This window comes from Sus scrofa, chromosome 10 (assembly GCF_000003025.6).
Source record: "Sus scrofa isolate TJ Tabasco breed Duroc chromosome 10, Sscrofa11.1, whole genome shotgun sequence".
NCBI classification, from domain to species: Eukaryota; Metazoa; Chordata; class Mammalia; order Artiodactyla; family Suidae; genus Sus; species Sus scrofa.
Window position 1 is genome coordinate 17594783 of NC_010452.4, and position 16891 is coordinate 17611673.

The 16891-nt window shown below is 42.2% G+C and overlaps 1 protein-coding gene across 3 annotated transcripts in view; it reads left to right on the top strand.

The window, feature by feature from the left end:
* EFCAB2 (EF-hand calcium binding domain 2) overlaps positions 1 to 16891 on the top strand; it is a 97046-nt gene that overhangs the window by 36559 nt on the left and 43596 nt on the right. Inside the window, exon 2 of one of the 3 annotated variants that reach the window (XM_003130566.4) lies at positions 492 to 576. The exons of 1 other annotated variant lie outside the window; for it this stretch is intronic. In XM_003130566.4, the coding sequence (XP_003130614.1) occupies positions 492 to 576 (85 nt within the window). Of the gene's footprint in view, positions 1 to 485; positions 577 to 16891 lie in introns of those variants that run through there. One more of the 3 variants, XM_013978388.2, reaches the window with a different exon arrangement.

A 16891-nucleotide genomic window follows, 5' to 3' on the forward strand; every position in this document is an offset into this window, starting at 1 on the left:
CCAAGCTGAGTCTGCGACCTACACCACAGCTCACGGCAACGCCGGATCCTTAACCCACTGAGCGAGGCCAGGGATTGAACCCGAAACCTCATGGGTCCTAGTCGGATTCATTAACCACTGAGCCACGACAGGAACTCTGGTACTTTCTTGTTTATGTCTTATGCTGAAGTTAAAAAATGTCTGCTTCAGAAGTTCCCCTCATGGCTCAGTGGTTAACTTACCCGACTAGAATCCATGAAGATATGCGTTTGATCCCTGGTCTTGATCAATGGGTTAAGGATCCGAGCTGTGTTGTAGGTCACAGATGTGGCTTGGATCTGGCATTGCTGTGGCTGTGGTGTAGGCTGGCACTGTAGCTCCAACTGGACCCCTAGCCTGGGAACCTCTGTATGCCAAGGGTGCAGCCCTAAAAAGCAAAAAAAAAAAAAAGTCTGTTCCATTCTTTGAGATCTCTAGAGTGAATTAATTTTTATTTACTTTTCCTTTCACAGAGATAGCAGTGGCAGAATTTCACAAAAAAATCAAAGAAGCTTTTGAAGTGTTTGACCATGAGTCGAATAATACAGTGGATGTGAGGTTTGGAAATGATTTCTTCTAATTCTAAATTGCTAATACAATTTATAAAGTAGATGAGGGTTCATTCCTGTGCCCTGTAAAAAAAGGTCTTTGCTAATGACATTTGCTTCAGATCAATACTGTTGCTTATTCTTCATAATCCGGGGGAAAGAATATATATGCACATTGCCTGTTCTAACCTATAGATGAAATGCTGTGAATGAGATGGACTCTGCTATAGCTTAGTGCTAGACACATAGCTAGCATTCAGTAAAATTTGTTAAATGAGTGAATAGAATTTGCTTTTAAAATACATACATATGGGAGTTACCATCATGGCTCAGCAGAAACGAATCTGACTAGCATCCATGAGGATGCAGGTTTGATCTCTGGCCTTGCTCAGTGGGTTAAGGATCCAGTGTTGCATCTTTTTCCCATTCAGAATTAAAATAATTCTACTGAGGCCCTGAGGAAAAGTGTATATTTTTACAACTTAAATTGTCTGCTTTATAAAATAAAGCTACCAAGAAAATTGGCAGGTTTTTAGCATTCAAATATTAATGCTCAGCATATCTGAGTGGTAGCAACGTGGCCAAATGCAGTTTCTAGTCTTTATTCCTTCTGCTAATATGTATAGGACTTTAAAGTTTACTGTGGGTGTTCTCATGCTGCTGGTATCACTGCTCTCTTCTCGTAATAAATCAGAAAAGAAGGCCAGAAATGCAGAATGACTTGCTCAAGATGGAATAATGGACTAGCAGCAGAGATAAAACTCAAATTAGTTTCTTCTGTTTGGGGCAGCTGTGCCTCGGCCCTGGGAGAGGCTGTGGGAATACAATGCTGAATAAGGCCTGGTCCTGGCTTTCCCAGCCTCAGCAGTCTCCTCTGTTTATAAAAACAGTTAGCATTTATTTTCGCATGTGATTAAAAGTGAAGGTCTAAATAGACTTTTTTTTTTAAGGGCCGAATCTACCACATATGGAAGTTCCCAGGCTACAGGTCAAATCTGAGCCTCATCCGAGACCCACACCACAGGTTACTGCAACGCCAGATCCTTAACCCACTGAGCAAGGCCCAGGGATCGAATCCGCAACCTCATGGTTCCTAGTCAGATTGGTTAACCACTGTGCACGACGGGAACTCCAGTTACTTACTTCTTGAATTATTAGATCCACTTTATAATGTATTGCATTTCAATAATTGGGTCTCATTTGGCCTGTGTATTCTGATCTGTTGCTTTATCTTCCAATCATATGCTAGGACAATCCTATGTTAATTACCAGCAATTTATATGGGTTACTCTCTGATAGAACTAGTCTCTTTTTTACTTTTATTTTTTTTTAACATTTCAGTTAAGAATTGAAGGCAGTATTCTGTGTAGATTGAGTGGCGTGAAGAGGACTCTGAATGGACTGAGAGTTCCCGAGACAGACCTAATAGCTCAGTTTGGAAGAGAGAGCTGTTCCTTGAGAGGCTTCCAGGACATTTGGCTACTTCTGCCCTAAGTTGCTTGATCTCTCAGTGATGCTGTTTCTCTTTGAAGGGCAGACCAACACCCCTTCCCTCTGCTTTGCATGAATTGAAAGATTGTTTTGGTTTTTTTTTTTTTGCTATTTCTTGGGCCACTCCCACAGCATATGGAGGTTCCCAAGCTAGGGGTCTAATCGGAGCTGTAGCCACCGGCCTATGCCAGAGCCACATCAATGCAGCATCCAAGCTGCGTCTGTGACCTACACAACAGCTCACGGCAATGCCGGATCCTTAACCCACTGAGCAAGGGCATGGATTGAACCCGCAACCTCATGGTTCCTAGTCGGATTCGTTAACCACTGCGCCACGACAGGAACTCCATGAACTGAAAGATTTAATTAAAATTTTTATTCTATTAGGTAGAGCAGAGGTCTGGTGTCGTGACTCCAGGGAGCCAGTGGGCCTTTTATTTATTCTGCTGTAAAGTGTTATGAAACCGACCCTCCTGCTCTCCTCCTGGCTCGAGGCGCAACTCTGGGGACTGGAATCAGACTTTCTGGGTTCCTTCCTCACTTGTGACTGTAACTTATTTATTCTCTCTGTGCCTTAGTTTCTAGATTCTCTACATAGAACTGATGTCAGTAGTTCTCAAAATGGTTTGGAGACCCCTGTGTATCCCCAGGACCCCTTCAGGGATCTGTGAAATCTAAACTATTTTCATAATAAAGCTAAGACAGTATTTGCTATTTTCTTTTTCACAAGTGTGTGTTGGAGTTTTTCAAAACTGCACGATGTGTGATGTCATAACAGATTGAATGCAGAACCAGAAATGAGAATCCAGCTGTCTTCTGTTATGCCAGACATTAAGGAGATTTACAAACATGTGAAACAGGGCCATTCTTCCAATTAAATTTATGTTCTGTTTTGGAAGATATGGTTATTTTTCATAAGATTTTATTACTTATGTAAACATATAATGGGTTTATTGTTATTTTTACAAATAAATTTTTTAAACTTTGAGGTTTAATTCCAATGTGGTAAATATAGATCAATATAACTCATATAAACAAAAGCTCTTTATGGGTCTGAATAATTTTTTTTTTTTTGGTCTTTTTGTCTTTTTAGGGCCGCACCCTCAGCATATGGAGCTTCGCGGGCTAGGGATCTAATTGAAGCTGTAGCCGTTGGCCTACACCACAGCCCCAGCAATGTCATATCTGAGCTGAGTCTGCAACCTACACCACAGCTCACGGCAACGCTGCATCCTTGACCCGCTGAGCAAGACCTGGGATCGAACCTGAAACCTCATGGTTCCTGGTCAGATTCGTTTCCAATGCACCACGACAGGAACTCTGGCTCTGAATAATTTTTGAGTAAAGGTTTTGAGACCAGAAGTTTGAGAATCACTCTTGTCTATGGACATTTTTAAAGTTCTTAGAACAATATTAACTTGGGACAAATTAGTTTGGGATTTAAAAGCCTAGAACAATATTAGCTAGTATTATTATTCTGCTTTATATTCTTTTTTTTTTTTTTTTTTTTTTGTCTTTTTGCCTTTTTCTGGGGCCGCTTCCGCGGCATATGGAGGTTCCCAGGTAGGGGTTGAATCAGAGCTGTAGCTGCCAGCCTACGCCAGAGCCACAGCAACGCGGGATCTGAGCCACGTCTGCGACCTACACCACAGCTCATGGCAACGCCGGATCCTTAACCCACTGAGCAAGGGCAGGGATCGAACCTGCAACCTCATGGTTCCTAGGCAGATTCATTAACCACTGCGCCACGACGGGAACTCCTGCTTTATATTCTTAAAGTAAATAATTTAGAGTTGTTTTCCTCAATTTAATCTGGATTAGCATAGTTATATTGTACTCTCATAAGAACTTTTTACTTATATCTGTGTGCTGTGTTTTGATATTTTATGGTCTTTTTCATTTCTTTTCCATGTTTGGAAGTTTTTGAAGGTTGTTGTTTTTGAAGGTTGCATCTTGAAAAACATCAAGGGAGGTTTTTTTTTTTCTTTTTTTCTCCTTTCTTTCTTTCTTTTTAGGGCTGTTCGTGTGGCATATGGAGGTTCCCAGGCTAGGGGTCCATTGGAGCTGCAGCTGCCAGCCTACACCACAGCCACAGCAACACCAGATCCGAGCCATGTCTGTCACCTACACCACAGCTCACAGCAACACCGGATCCTTAACCCACTGAGCAAGGCCGGGGATCACACCCGCATCCTTCTGGATACTGGTCAGGTTCATAACCCACTGAGCCACAGTGGGAACTCTGAGGCAGGTTTTCAATATCATTACTTAGGGTATTTTTATTTTGCCCCCTATGAAACATAGAATATAGTACATTTTGACTTATATACATTTTCCTGCTCTTATGTTCAGATTTCAATTAATATGTGATTGAAAATTAAATTTTTGAGTGGGTAACATATACACATGAGGTAAAATTCTAAATGTACAAAGAATCTGTGGTGAGAGGTAGGTCTCTTCACCTGGCTGTCCATGTCCCTTTTCTAAAGGCAAGATTTATTATGTTTCTCTCATTCTTCCAGAGATAGTCCTTCCAAATACAAGTGTATGTGTGTGTGTGTATTTTTATTGTGGTAAATATACATAACATAAAATTTGCCATCTGACCGTTTTAAAGTATATAGTTTAGCAACATTAAGTACATGCCCCATACTGCCTATCCATTTCTAGAACTTGTTTATCTTCCCAAACTGAAACTCCATACCTTTTAAATAATAATTCCCCCTTCTCCCCTCTCCCTAGCTCGTTGCAGCCACAATTCTACTTTCTGTCTGCAGGAGTTTGACTACACTAGGTACCTTGTGCAAGTGGCATTATAAAATATTTGTCCTTTTGTTTCTGGCTTATTTCATTTAGCATAATGTCTTCAAAATTCATCCATGTTGTAGCATGTATCAGAATTCCTTTTTTTTTTTTTTTTTTTTTTTTTGTCTTTGTAGGGCTGCATCTCTGGCCTATGGAAGTTCCCAGGCTAAGGGTTGAATTGGAGCTGTAGATGCCTGCCTACACCACAGCCACAGCCACACAGGATCCGAGCTGCATCTGCGACCCATACCACAGTTCATGGCAACGCTGGATTCATAACCCACTGAGCGAGGCAAGGGATCGAATGCGCATCCTCATGGTGCCTAGTGGGATTCGTTTCTGCTGCACCACGATGGGAACTCCTAGAACTCCATCCCTTTGGGCCGAATATTGTTCCCCTGTGTGCATATAGAACCCATTTTGTTTATCCATCCATTTGTCCGTGGACATTTGGGCTGTTTCCGGCTTCTGGCTGCTTGAATAATGTTACCATGAGCGTTAATATACAACTACCCTTTCGAATCCCTGCTTTTAATTCTTTGGTTGTCTCTGTTTAATTTTTTGAGAAACCACTGTAGTGTTTTCCGCAGTGGCTGTACCATTTCACATTCCCGCCAGCACAGCACAGAGTTCCTAGTCAGATCCTCACCTAGACTTGTTCTGTTTTTTTAAATAACCATCCCAATGGGTCAAAAGTGGAGTCTTGTGGTTTTGATTTGCATTTCCCTAATGATTAATGAGGTTGAGCATATTTTCATGTCCTTATTGGCTGTTTTTACATCTTCTTTGGAAAAAAATGCCTATTAAATCCTTTTCCCATTTTTAAACTGGATTGCTTGGTTTTGTAACATTGAGTTGCAGAATGTTTGTGTATTTTTTACTGTAAGTGGTGAGCTATTATTACTATTAAACCACTATGTACTTTGCTTTTTTCACTTATAAATGTATCTCGGTGATTATTCTTTTTTAGTACATTAAGAGCTTCTAAATGCATTTTGTGGATGAATCAAAATATATAGAATTAATCACTCATTGATGGATATTTAGATTGTTTTTAGGCTTTTTCTGTAATAGTCCATGTTGCAAAAAATATCTGAGCATGCATGTTGTTTTGCAAAATTAAGACTTTTTCTCTAGGGTAAATTCTTGGAAATATGTCAAAATGCAGGAATATTTTTGGTTAGGTGTTGCTATCTTGACAGTATAGTTTCTCACATCGTTATGGGAGCATGCTTGTTTCTCTACTCCCTCGTACAGTTTCAATATCAAACTTTAGGACTTTTTCCAGTCTGATATGTGAAAATTAGGAACTCAGGGTTAATTTTTACTTCCCTAATTTTGGACATCTTTTTGTATGTCCAAAGACAATTTGTAGAGTTCCCATTGTGGTGCAGTGGAAATGAATCCGACTGAGAACCATGAGGTTCTATCCCTAGCCTTGCTCAGTGGGTTAAGGATCCGACGTTGTTGTGAGCTGCAGTGAAGGTGGCAGATGTGGCTTGGATCCTGTGTGGCTGTGGCTGTGGTGTAGGCCAGCAGCTGTAGCTCCCATTAGCCCCCAAGCCTGGGAACCTCCATATGCCGCCCGTGCGGCCCTAAAAAGCAAAAATAAACAAAAAAACAATTTGTATTTCCATCTATTTAAACTGGCAATTCATGACCTTTCCTCATTTTTCCCATTCAGTAATTTATCTTTTTATATATTAACGATCTTAGCTTTAGTATGTGAAATTTATGCCATCTATTTTTTTTGACTACTTTTTCTTTCAGGCATTTAGAAATTAGAAAAAAATAAGTTAAGTGAGTATGGATTTAATTTTTGGAAACAGTCCTTTTGAGTATGGATTTAATTTTTGGAAACAAACAAAAGTCATAAGAGTAGTTTTAATAGAATAAATTTGTTACCCTGAATAAAGCTAGTTTGGTAAACAATAAAGCATACTCCATAATAAATGCCTATAAAGTAAGGACACTAATTTTTCCATGTACATGTAGCTGACAAATTTAATTTGAAAATAGCTCTAATCTTATTCACAAATGTATCTAGTCTTTTGTAATTGATGTTCTTTCTTTTTCTTTTCTTTCTTTCTTTTTTTTTTTTTTTTTTTTGTCTTTTTGCCTTCTCTAGGGCCGCTCCCATGGCATATGGAGGTTTCCAGGCTAGGGGTTGAATTGGAGCTATAGCCACTGGCCTACACCACAGCCACAGCAACTCCGGATCCAAGCCTCATCTGCAACCTACACCACAGCTCATGGCAACGCCGGATCCTTAACCCACTGAGCAAGGCCAGGGATTGAACCCACAACCTCATGGTTCCTAGTCGGATTTGTTAACCACTGAGCCATGACAGGAACTCTGATGTCCTTTCCTTTTTTGCTTCTAACACTAAAAGTACACTAAAAGTCGGTAGAGTCAGTTGCTGGCTCTATCAATGATTTTTTAAAATAGGCCACCTCTTTTTATTTCACTTTCCTTATTATAAATTTGAAGAAACACTTGTACCACTTAAGCCACAAGAGTGTTAGGAGTATCGAAATGAAAAAAACATGAGTGAATTTTGAAAAGTATATAAGTTTAGATCAGCATCTATATTTTGAAACACTCCATTTTAATCAATTCCAGAGCAGACTGATACTCAAGAATTTGGTAAGCTAAGATGATGTAGGGTCCAATCCTGGTGTAAAAGGGCTGGTCTGTCCATTTCTCTAACTGCATCCATCTATGCCATTCCTAAGCCTCAGTGCCTTTGCAGAGGGACCTTATTATTAGTATCCCAGACTATTCTGTGTTTACTTTACACCAGCGTCATCTATAAGAGATTTCTTCTGTTTTTTTTTTTTTTTTTTTTTTTTTTTTTTGTGCGTGTGTGTCTTTTTAGGGCCAAACCCTCAGCATATGGAGGTTCCCAGGCTAGGGGTGGAATTGGAGCTATAGCTGCCGGCCTACACCACAGCCTCAGCAATGCCAGATCCAAGCTGAGTCTGGGACCTACACCACAGCTCACAGCAATGCCAGATCCTTAACCCACTGAGCAAGGCCAGAGATTGAACCTTCGTCCTCATGGATGCTAGTTAGGTTCCTTTCCGCTGAGCCATGATGGGAACTCCATTTTCTCCTAATTTTTTCTTGTTTTCTTAGTTTTTAGGCAAACTTTACCCAGTCCAGCAGCCCCAGGTATCCTCTTGCTAAAGTGGAGACTCTTTTGACTGCTTTCATCTCAACTCAGCATGAGTCTCTGGGAACACACCACCTTGTATTCATCTGTTTTACTGATAAGGAGACTCAAGTTTCTTAAGCATTTGACAAGAACCTTGAGTGTATTAGGTCTTGCCCAAAATTCAGTAAGAAGTACGTAATAAAAAACCTTTTTATAACGGATTAGAAATAATTCTTCCTAAGAGGACCAGAGGTGCCATAAATATTACTTCCACTTCTTCACATTTGGCACTACTTTTGAAGAGACATTAATACAACATTTCACAGTTTATTTTTATCATGTAGTGAAAAGTGTGAGTGCCGGCGGAGAAATTGCATGGACAGTTTCCCCAAACAATCATCTGAAAAAGCTTAACATCACTCTAAGAGCTTTTGAAAAACTACAGAGGTAAATGGGTCTGCATTTGTGGAATGGAAAGTGTATTATAAAAGAGGAATGGCATTGTTGGACCCACAGAGTCCTTGATAGGGAGTGAATTATAAAAACTGGGGTTTGTTCAAACAGCGATACTTCTCACATGCAAATGAAGTCTAGGATGAACTAAGACTGCATGTGTACCTTTGATAAAGTCCCAAAACAATGTTAAGTTAAAAATATTGCCAAAGGGGGAGTTCCTGTTGTGGCGCAGCTGAAATAAGCCCAACTAGTATCCATGAGGATGCAGGTTCGATCCCTGGCCTCACTCTGGGTCTGGGATCCGGCATTGCCAGAGCTGTGGTGTAGGTTGCAGGTGCAGCTCGGATCTGGTGTTGCTGTGGCTGTGGTGGAGGCCGGCAGCTGCAGCTCTGATTCCACCCCTAGCCTGGAAACCTCCAGATGCCGAGGGTGCAGCCCCAAAAGACAAACAAACAAACAAAAAAATCAAAAAGAAGTGAACACTATGATACCATGTGTGTAAATTTTAAACACACAAATTGATAGGCTATTGTTTGCTTAGACAGATACATGCATGAGAGTGATAAACATTATCCAAATAGTGGTTATATCTGAAATGGAGGGAGAAGAGATGGACAGTGGAACTTTGGCTGCTTAAATGTGGCAAAATATTTACTTCTATTAAATCTTGGTATTGGATATATGGCTGTCTTCAATTTTTTTTTCGGTACTTTTATCTGAAATATTTCACAATTGCACATAAAAATATTTTTAAAGAGTGGTTTATATCTTATTTCACCATCTCACTTTCTAGCTGCTTTGTAAAAGATTGATTTGTTTGTAATAGCTCTTTTGATGAACTATGATTTTTTTTTTTTTTGCTCTTTAGGGCCACACTTGAGGCATGTGGAGGTTCCCAGGCTAGGGCTTGAATCGGAGCTACAGCTGCTGGCCTGCACCACAGCCACAGCAATGCCAGATCCAAGCCACGTCTGCAACCTACACCACAGCTCATGGCAAGGCCAGATCTTTAACCCACTGAGCGAGGCCAAGGATCGAATTCATGGATACCAGTTGGGTTTGTTACCACTGAGCCACAACGGGAACTCCCAGGGCAGGAGATTCTGTCTGTTTTGTTCACTGCTGTATTTCATCACCTAGATCTGAGTTTGGCACGTAGTAGATGACCAATAAATACTTACTAAATGAATGTAGCAAGCGACTATTCTTATAAAAATAAGATCACAATGATCATGCTTTCTAAAAATAAAATATAAACACAAGAAAAACATTAATTTAAATTGAAGAAATTGTGGAATCTCAGTGTTTGTTAGCCATGAGAGACATTACTTATTTTATATTCAGAAAAGATTGCAAGAAAAACATTAAGAGGTTGTAATCGTTGCATGTATGTGTTTTTTTTTTTTTTAAACTACTCATTCAAATATACAAGGGTCAGTTGACTCCCTGCTGTAGAAGGTAAATGTGGTAGCACTTTCAAAATTCCTTCTACTTTTTTCTCCTTCAACCTGCTAGTTTATTTCAGGTATACTTTTTTTTTCTTCTTTTTATGGCCGTATATGCAGCATATGGAGGTTCCCAGGCAAGGGGTTGAATTGGACGGCACCTGAGGCCTATGCCACAGCCGCCACAACAGTAGATCCGAGCTACATCTGTGACCTACACCACAGCCTGAGGCAATGCTGGATCCTTAACCCCCCTCATCCTCATGGATACTATGTAGGGTTCTTAACCCTCTGAGCCTCAGTGGGAACTCCTTGAGCTCTTTATTTTGATTTATTTCTGTTATCTAGATTCTCTTGTTAATTTCTTTTCTTTTCTTTCTTTCTTTCTTTTTTTTTTTTGGCTTTTTGCTTTTTGAGGGCCACTCCTGTGGCATATGGAGGTTCCCAGGCTAGGGGTCTAATCGGAGCTGTAGCCACCAGCCTACGCCACAGCCACAGCAATTTGGGATCCGAGCCACGTCTGCCACCTACACCACAGCTCATGGTAACACCGGACCCTTAGCCCACTGAGCAAGGCCAGGGATCGAACTCACAACCTCATGGCTCCTAGTTGGATTTGTTAACCACTGAGCCACGATGGCAACTCCTCTCTTGTTAATTTTTTTTTTCAGAGAGTGCTCATGGATATTTTTCCCTGAGTTCTTTCATCTTTAAAACTTTTGCTTATACTCGAATACGTTGTCCTTGATTAACATTTTATAAATTTATATCATCATTTTTAATGGCTTCAAGGCATTCCATTGTGTGACTATACCATAATTTGATATCTGTCCTAATTTTGAAAATTTGGGTTGTTTGTGATGTGACGTTACTTTTGCACCAGGGCTAAAATTATTCATGTGGAATTGTTCAAAGATTTTATCCCGGGAGTTCCCCTTGTGGCTCAGCAGTTAAGGAACTTAACCAGTATCCATGAGTTCATGGGTAAACTCACGCAGTGGGGTAAGGATCTGGTGTAGCCACAAGCTGTGGTGTAGGCCATGGACCATGGTGCCAATTCAACCCCTAGTCTGGGAACTTCCATATGCTGCAGGTGTGGCCTTTAAAAAAAAAAAATGACTTTATCCCGGATTATCCCCAGAGTTCCCTTGTGGCTCAGCAGGTTAAGGATCCACCATTGTCATGGCTGTGGCACTGGTTACAGCTGTGGTGTAGGTTCTATCCCTGGCCCGGGAACTTCCACGTGCTGTGGGCATAACCAAAATAAATAAATAAATAAATAAATCTTTATTCTTGTCCTAGAATGCCCAAAAAATAAATCCTGTAAGCCCAAGTTCTTTTTTACCTTTTCCTAAAGAGGAAGATTTTTATTGTTGTTGTTGGGAGATAGGGTATCTCCATCTCCATAATTGAATTCTGACAGGAGGAGGAGGAGGTAAATAAGAAACTGCTGTGCTCTGAATGTTTGTATCCCCCCAGGATTTTGCATGTTGAAATCTTTATCCCCCGTGTGATAGTATTTGGGGGTGGGGAGGTGATTATGTCATGAGGGTGGAACCCCCGGGATTGAGATTCGTGGCCTCGTAAAAGAGACCCGAGAGCTGCCTCCTCCCTTCCTCGACGTGAGGTTACAGCAGAAGACGGCTGTCTTGGAAGCGGGTTCTCTCCAGACACCAGATCTGCCTGCACCATATCGTGAACTTCCTAACCTCCAACTGTGAGAAATAAATACATGTTGTTTATAAGCATTCAGTTTATGACATTTTTGTTATAGCAGCTGGAACAAAGACAGAAACTCATTCCAACTGAGATTGGAAGAAAAGTTTGTTAAAGATGTTAAAGGGAGGGAGTTCCCGTCGTGGCGCAGTGGTTAACGAATCCCACTAGGAACCATGAGGTTGCGGGTTCCATCCCTGGCCTTGCTCAGTGGGTTAACGATCCGGCGTTGCCATGAGCTGTGGTGTAGGCCGCAGACACAGCTTGGATCTAGTGTTGCTGTGGCTGTGGTGGAGGCGGGCGGCTACAGCTCCAATTTGACCCTTAGTTTGGGAACCTCCATGTGCCCGCAAGAGCGGCCCTAGAAATGGCAAAAAGACAGAAAAAAAAAAAAAAAAGAAGTTAAAGGGAGAAGTAAGATTTGAGAGAGAGAGAGAGGTAGATCTTAAACAATTACAGGATATGAAGAGAAAAATCAGGAAGGAGAACTAAAATTTTTTTAAAAACATGTTTGAATACATAGTATGTTCACATGGTTAAAAATGTAAAGAGAACCGAGTACAGAGAAAAGTCCCTCCACTAGCCATTCAAAACCCCTCCAAACTATTAGCAACTAAAGTGCTAATTTCTAGGGTCACTCCAGAAATATGCTATGCATATGTAAGGAAATGCATACATATTATTACCTTACACCCCCGCTACTTTCAACTCAAATTGTTATGTGCTTTCAGAATATGATATTGTTGTCATGGAGTGAGATCAGACTTGTGATGAAGTTCATTTTTATGGCTTCAGGGTGGCATTCAGGAGTCTGGAATGGCTGTAGTTCCGCCGTTAATCTTAGCAGAGTGCATGCATGTATTGGTGTGATTGCATTGGAGGGCAGCACCAAGGGTGCGGGGCTCTAGGTACCCCAGTAAACTGTAGAAGATCATTAGTGAAATGGCACCGTGACAGAGAAGTAGCACTTGGGTTCAGGCAGCCCTCTTCAGGGTACTTGGTTGCCCTGTTTTGATAAAGAAGACCCTTTTTGTATTTTATATTTTTGGAGGTCAGCTTTGCTTGACTTTGGATTGTAGGTATTTGTTGCATTACTGTATCGTCTAGATCAGGTGCCAATTTTGCTGTAGGTCTCCAAAAACTGGGAGCCAGAGGCCCCCTGAGTATTGGTGGTCTCAGGAAGTGTACTTTCTGGGGCCTCCGGGCACATAATTCCTGTGGCCTCTGGGTGTGTACCCTCTGTGGCTTCTAAGTTCATACTTCTGCAGCCTCAACTAGTTCTCTTTTTTTTTTTTTGTCTTTTTGCTATTTCTTGGGCCGCTCCCGCGGCATATGGAGGTTCCCAGGCTAGGGGTCGAATCGGAGCTGTAGCCACCGGCCTACGCCAGAGCCACAGCAACTCAGGATCCGAGCTGCGTCTGCAGTCTACACCACAGCTCACGGCAACGCCGGATCGTTAACCCACTGAGCAAGGGCAGGGACCGAACCCGCAACCTCATGGTTCCTAGTCAGCTTCGTTAACCACTGCGCCACGATGGGAACTCCTAGTTCTCTTTAACATAGGAAATCACATGTTGGTTTCATTTGACAACTCAGCATTATTAAATGTGGAAGACTGAATGCAAATGCATGGCAGGACAGTTTGTGGGAGCATTTTCATTAACTTTGGAAGTTCAAGGGAACACAAACCCAAGAAGCAGTACTGTGTGCTTAGATGGCCACAGGCACGTTTGGAAATCTGGCTTCCGCTCTTCGTTGCGTTGGTGGCGCTCTTTCACGTTGCCAAATCATCTTCAGATTTTCTCAGTTAATGCAGGTGTATCATAAGGATCTATTTGGAAATAAGTGACATAAACAGTAATTATTTCTTATATTTATAAGGAACAAGCAAAAAACGTACTGCAGTGGCATTCAAGCCCCTTGAGGCACTGGAACAACATTTTGTGCCATGACGGGGAAACAGGACTCTAGTATTTCAGCAGTTGCTCTGTGACTCCACGTCAACTCTGGTAGCCGAACATCCTGGTGATTTTACTCGTATTCTTCATTCCCCCTCTTCCAGATTCTTCTTCCTACTTTCCTGCTGACTAATTTAACCTCTACTGTGTGTCTCCTATCCCTTTGCTTCTGCTTACTCATGGCTTCTGATGCCTTCTGAGTCTGCTTCCTGCTTTCTTCTGTTAGTCCTCTTCCATCTCCCTCTCATCTGCATCCCTCTCTGTATGTCTCCCTTTAAAACTCCCAAGGAAGGAGTTGCCGTTGTGGCGCAGCAGAAACGAATCCGACTAGGAATCATGAGGTTGCAGGTTCGATCCCTGGCCTCACTCAGTGGGTTAAGGATCCGGCGTTGCCGTGAGCTGGGGTGTAGGTCACAGACATGGCTCAGATCTGGTGTTATGGTGGCTGTGGCTGTAGGCTGGCAGCTTTAGCTCTGGTTTGACCCCCACCCTGGGAACCTCCATGTGCCGCAAGTGTGGCCCTAAAAAGCAAAAACAATAATAATAATAATTAAAAAATAAAAATAAAATTCCCAAGGAAGAAGAGAGGAAAGTCTGCTTTGGTTATTTGTCAGTATTGAGTAGAGGGTGCTTCTGTTGAGCAGAGCTCTTGCAATGGACAACCTCATAGGCCTCTCTTTTGTAGGCCTGTGGAGAAGGATCATTTTTTGGTTATGTAACCATCGCCAGTTAAAGCAGCTGTACTCAGGGAGGCAGATCAAATGGTACAAAGCATAAGCATCTAGACATAAAGGAACTCTCAGAAGAACTGGATTTGTCAGGTACTTTCCTGCCTGTCTGGTACAGTTATCCCCAGGTCCTGATGAGATTGTATGAGCCAAATATTAGGCCATTCCCACCGAATTTTTAGGCCAGGTGGAACTCTGTGATAAACGCACGGGTGTCTTAGTGCCGCCTTCCTCGGTGGTGCTAGGGATTCGTGTCACGGAGCTTGACAATGGTGGAGATTGGGTAGTCCAGTTTGTCTCCTCTCTCTCTGAGCACATAAAGTGTAATTCCTACGCTCTCGCGCAGATAGAGATGCTGGGGCCTATGACTGAGTTCTGGCCAACGGGCTGTGGGTGGACGTGGTGCGGGCCACTTCTTAGCTGGTCCACAAACGCCTCCATGGGGGATCCTTCAGGCTTCTCCCCTTCTAGCTTGATACCTGCAAGCAGAGGGATGTTGGGAGTCAGGGACGGAAAACGAGGGAGCCACAGGAAGGAAGGAGCGGGATCCCCGAATGGGTTTTTTTGGAGGAAAGCCATCTATGGATCCAGAAAACTCATTTTGAATTTAGTAGAAGCCACTTCTGTGAAAATATTGTGATGCTGGGTGTTGGAGTTGCAACGGTTGCCATTATCAACTATTGTCATTATTGAATTTTCTTTACAGGAACCCAAGGATGAGTTTGAGGCTCCTAGATATCTTACTAAGCTATGTCCTAGGCTGCCCTTGGTTGGTAGGAGGGCCCCTTCAGAGGGGGACTAAAAGGGTGTAGAAGAACAGCCGTCATTGTTTCGCTACTCCAGTCAAGCAGGACATGAAGAATATCTCCCTTTAAGACTTCCTCTAGGAGTTCCTGTCATGGCTCAGTGGTTAAGGAATCTGATTAGGAACCATGAGGTTGTGGGTTCGATCCCTGGCCTCGCTCAGTGGGTTAAGGATCCGGCATTGACGTCAGCTGTGGTGTGGGTCACAGACGCGGCTCAGATCTGGTGTTGCTGTTCCAGTTCCAGCATCCAGTGTTCCTGTGGCTCGGCAGCTACAGCTCCAATTCTACTCCTAGCCTGGGAGCCTCCATATGCCACAGGTGTGGCCCTAAAAAAGAAGAAAGCAAAACAAAACAAAAAAACTTCCTCCACAAATCACAAGCTGTGGATGTAGGACAGATTGTTTGAAATCGCCCCAAATTTAGTTGGAGGACAGTAGGGGTAAAAGTGGTTCCCCTTGCACACAGGGCAAGTAATTTTGTCTTCACTATAGTCAGTGGTAGCATTCAGTTCAGTGTTCTGTATATTCTAGATGCGTGAATGCCGCTCCGCTCATCCATTTCATCTACAGAAATAATGAGGTACAGTGTCTAGACTGTTCTCTCACTGTGGGGTGGGGGAAGAAAGATAGGACTGGTGTGGGTTCTTTTCAAGTGACTCTGAAAAGGAAAGGATTTGGTTACAGCAGCAGGTCCCAAGGAGCATGGGAATTCATTATTTTCATCTTTGAAAAGTTCAAAAACAAGTGTGTAGAGGCGGTGCCACTCTATAAGGTGGTAGTGAAACCAGCGCTATAATGCAGGTCAGCTTTTGGTTAATTTAAAGGCATTGAGCCACACAGGCTCCTAACCCATCACCTGCTTCTGTTTCATTTTTAGAGTTACTGAGAAGTGAGTCTCAAGTATCTATTTTTTCCTGAAACTATTGATGCATTTTGCTATAGTTTCCAACCTTCCCCTGAGAGCTCGTTTTAGGCTTTCTTTTGCTAACCTAACTCTAAGAATATTTATTTTATTTTATTTTATTTTATTTTTTGTCTTTACGGCCGTGGCTGCAGCATATGCAGGCTCCCAGACTAGGGGTTGAATCAGAGCTGCAGCTGCTGGCCTATACCAAAGCCACAGCAACGTCAGATCCAAGTCACATCTGCGATCTACACCACAGCTTATGGCAACACTGGATCCTTAACCCACTGATTTGGGCCAGGGATTGAACCTGCATCCTCATGGGTACTAGTCGGGTTTGTTTCCGCTGAGCCACACCAGGAACTCCCAAATATTATGTTTTTAACTGAAAACTTATTATTCTTGCCTTTCCTAATTAATAAACTTACTGAAGACAAATACATTTAATATTTGGGTTCTGCAATGTGTACAGCGTTGTCTTTGTCTATATACAGAATCAATAAGTTAGCAGAACGTATATGACTGGTTGAAAGGAGTTATTAGGAAATGAATGTGTAAAGGTGGGTTAGGGGCCAGACAGTGAGTGATTGCTGCCTTGAGGAACCTGGATTTGGTTATGTAGCCAGTACGAATCCATACATGTAGAGCAGTGCTAAGACTAGACTCAGGTTTTTTATTTTATTTTTTTAAATTTTTTGGCCAGGCCCACGCCATGTGGAGGTTTCTGGGCCAGGGATCAAACCTGAGCCATGGCAGAGGCCTGAGCTTGCAGCAGTAACAACACTGGATCCTTAATGCGCTGCACCCCAAGGGAACTCCTAGACTTGGGTTTTTTAGAAAGGAAGCTGGCTACAGGATG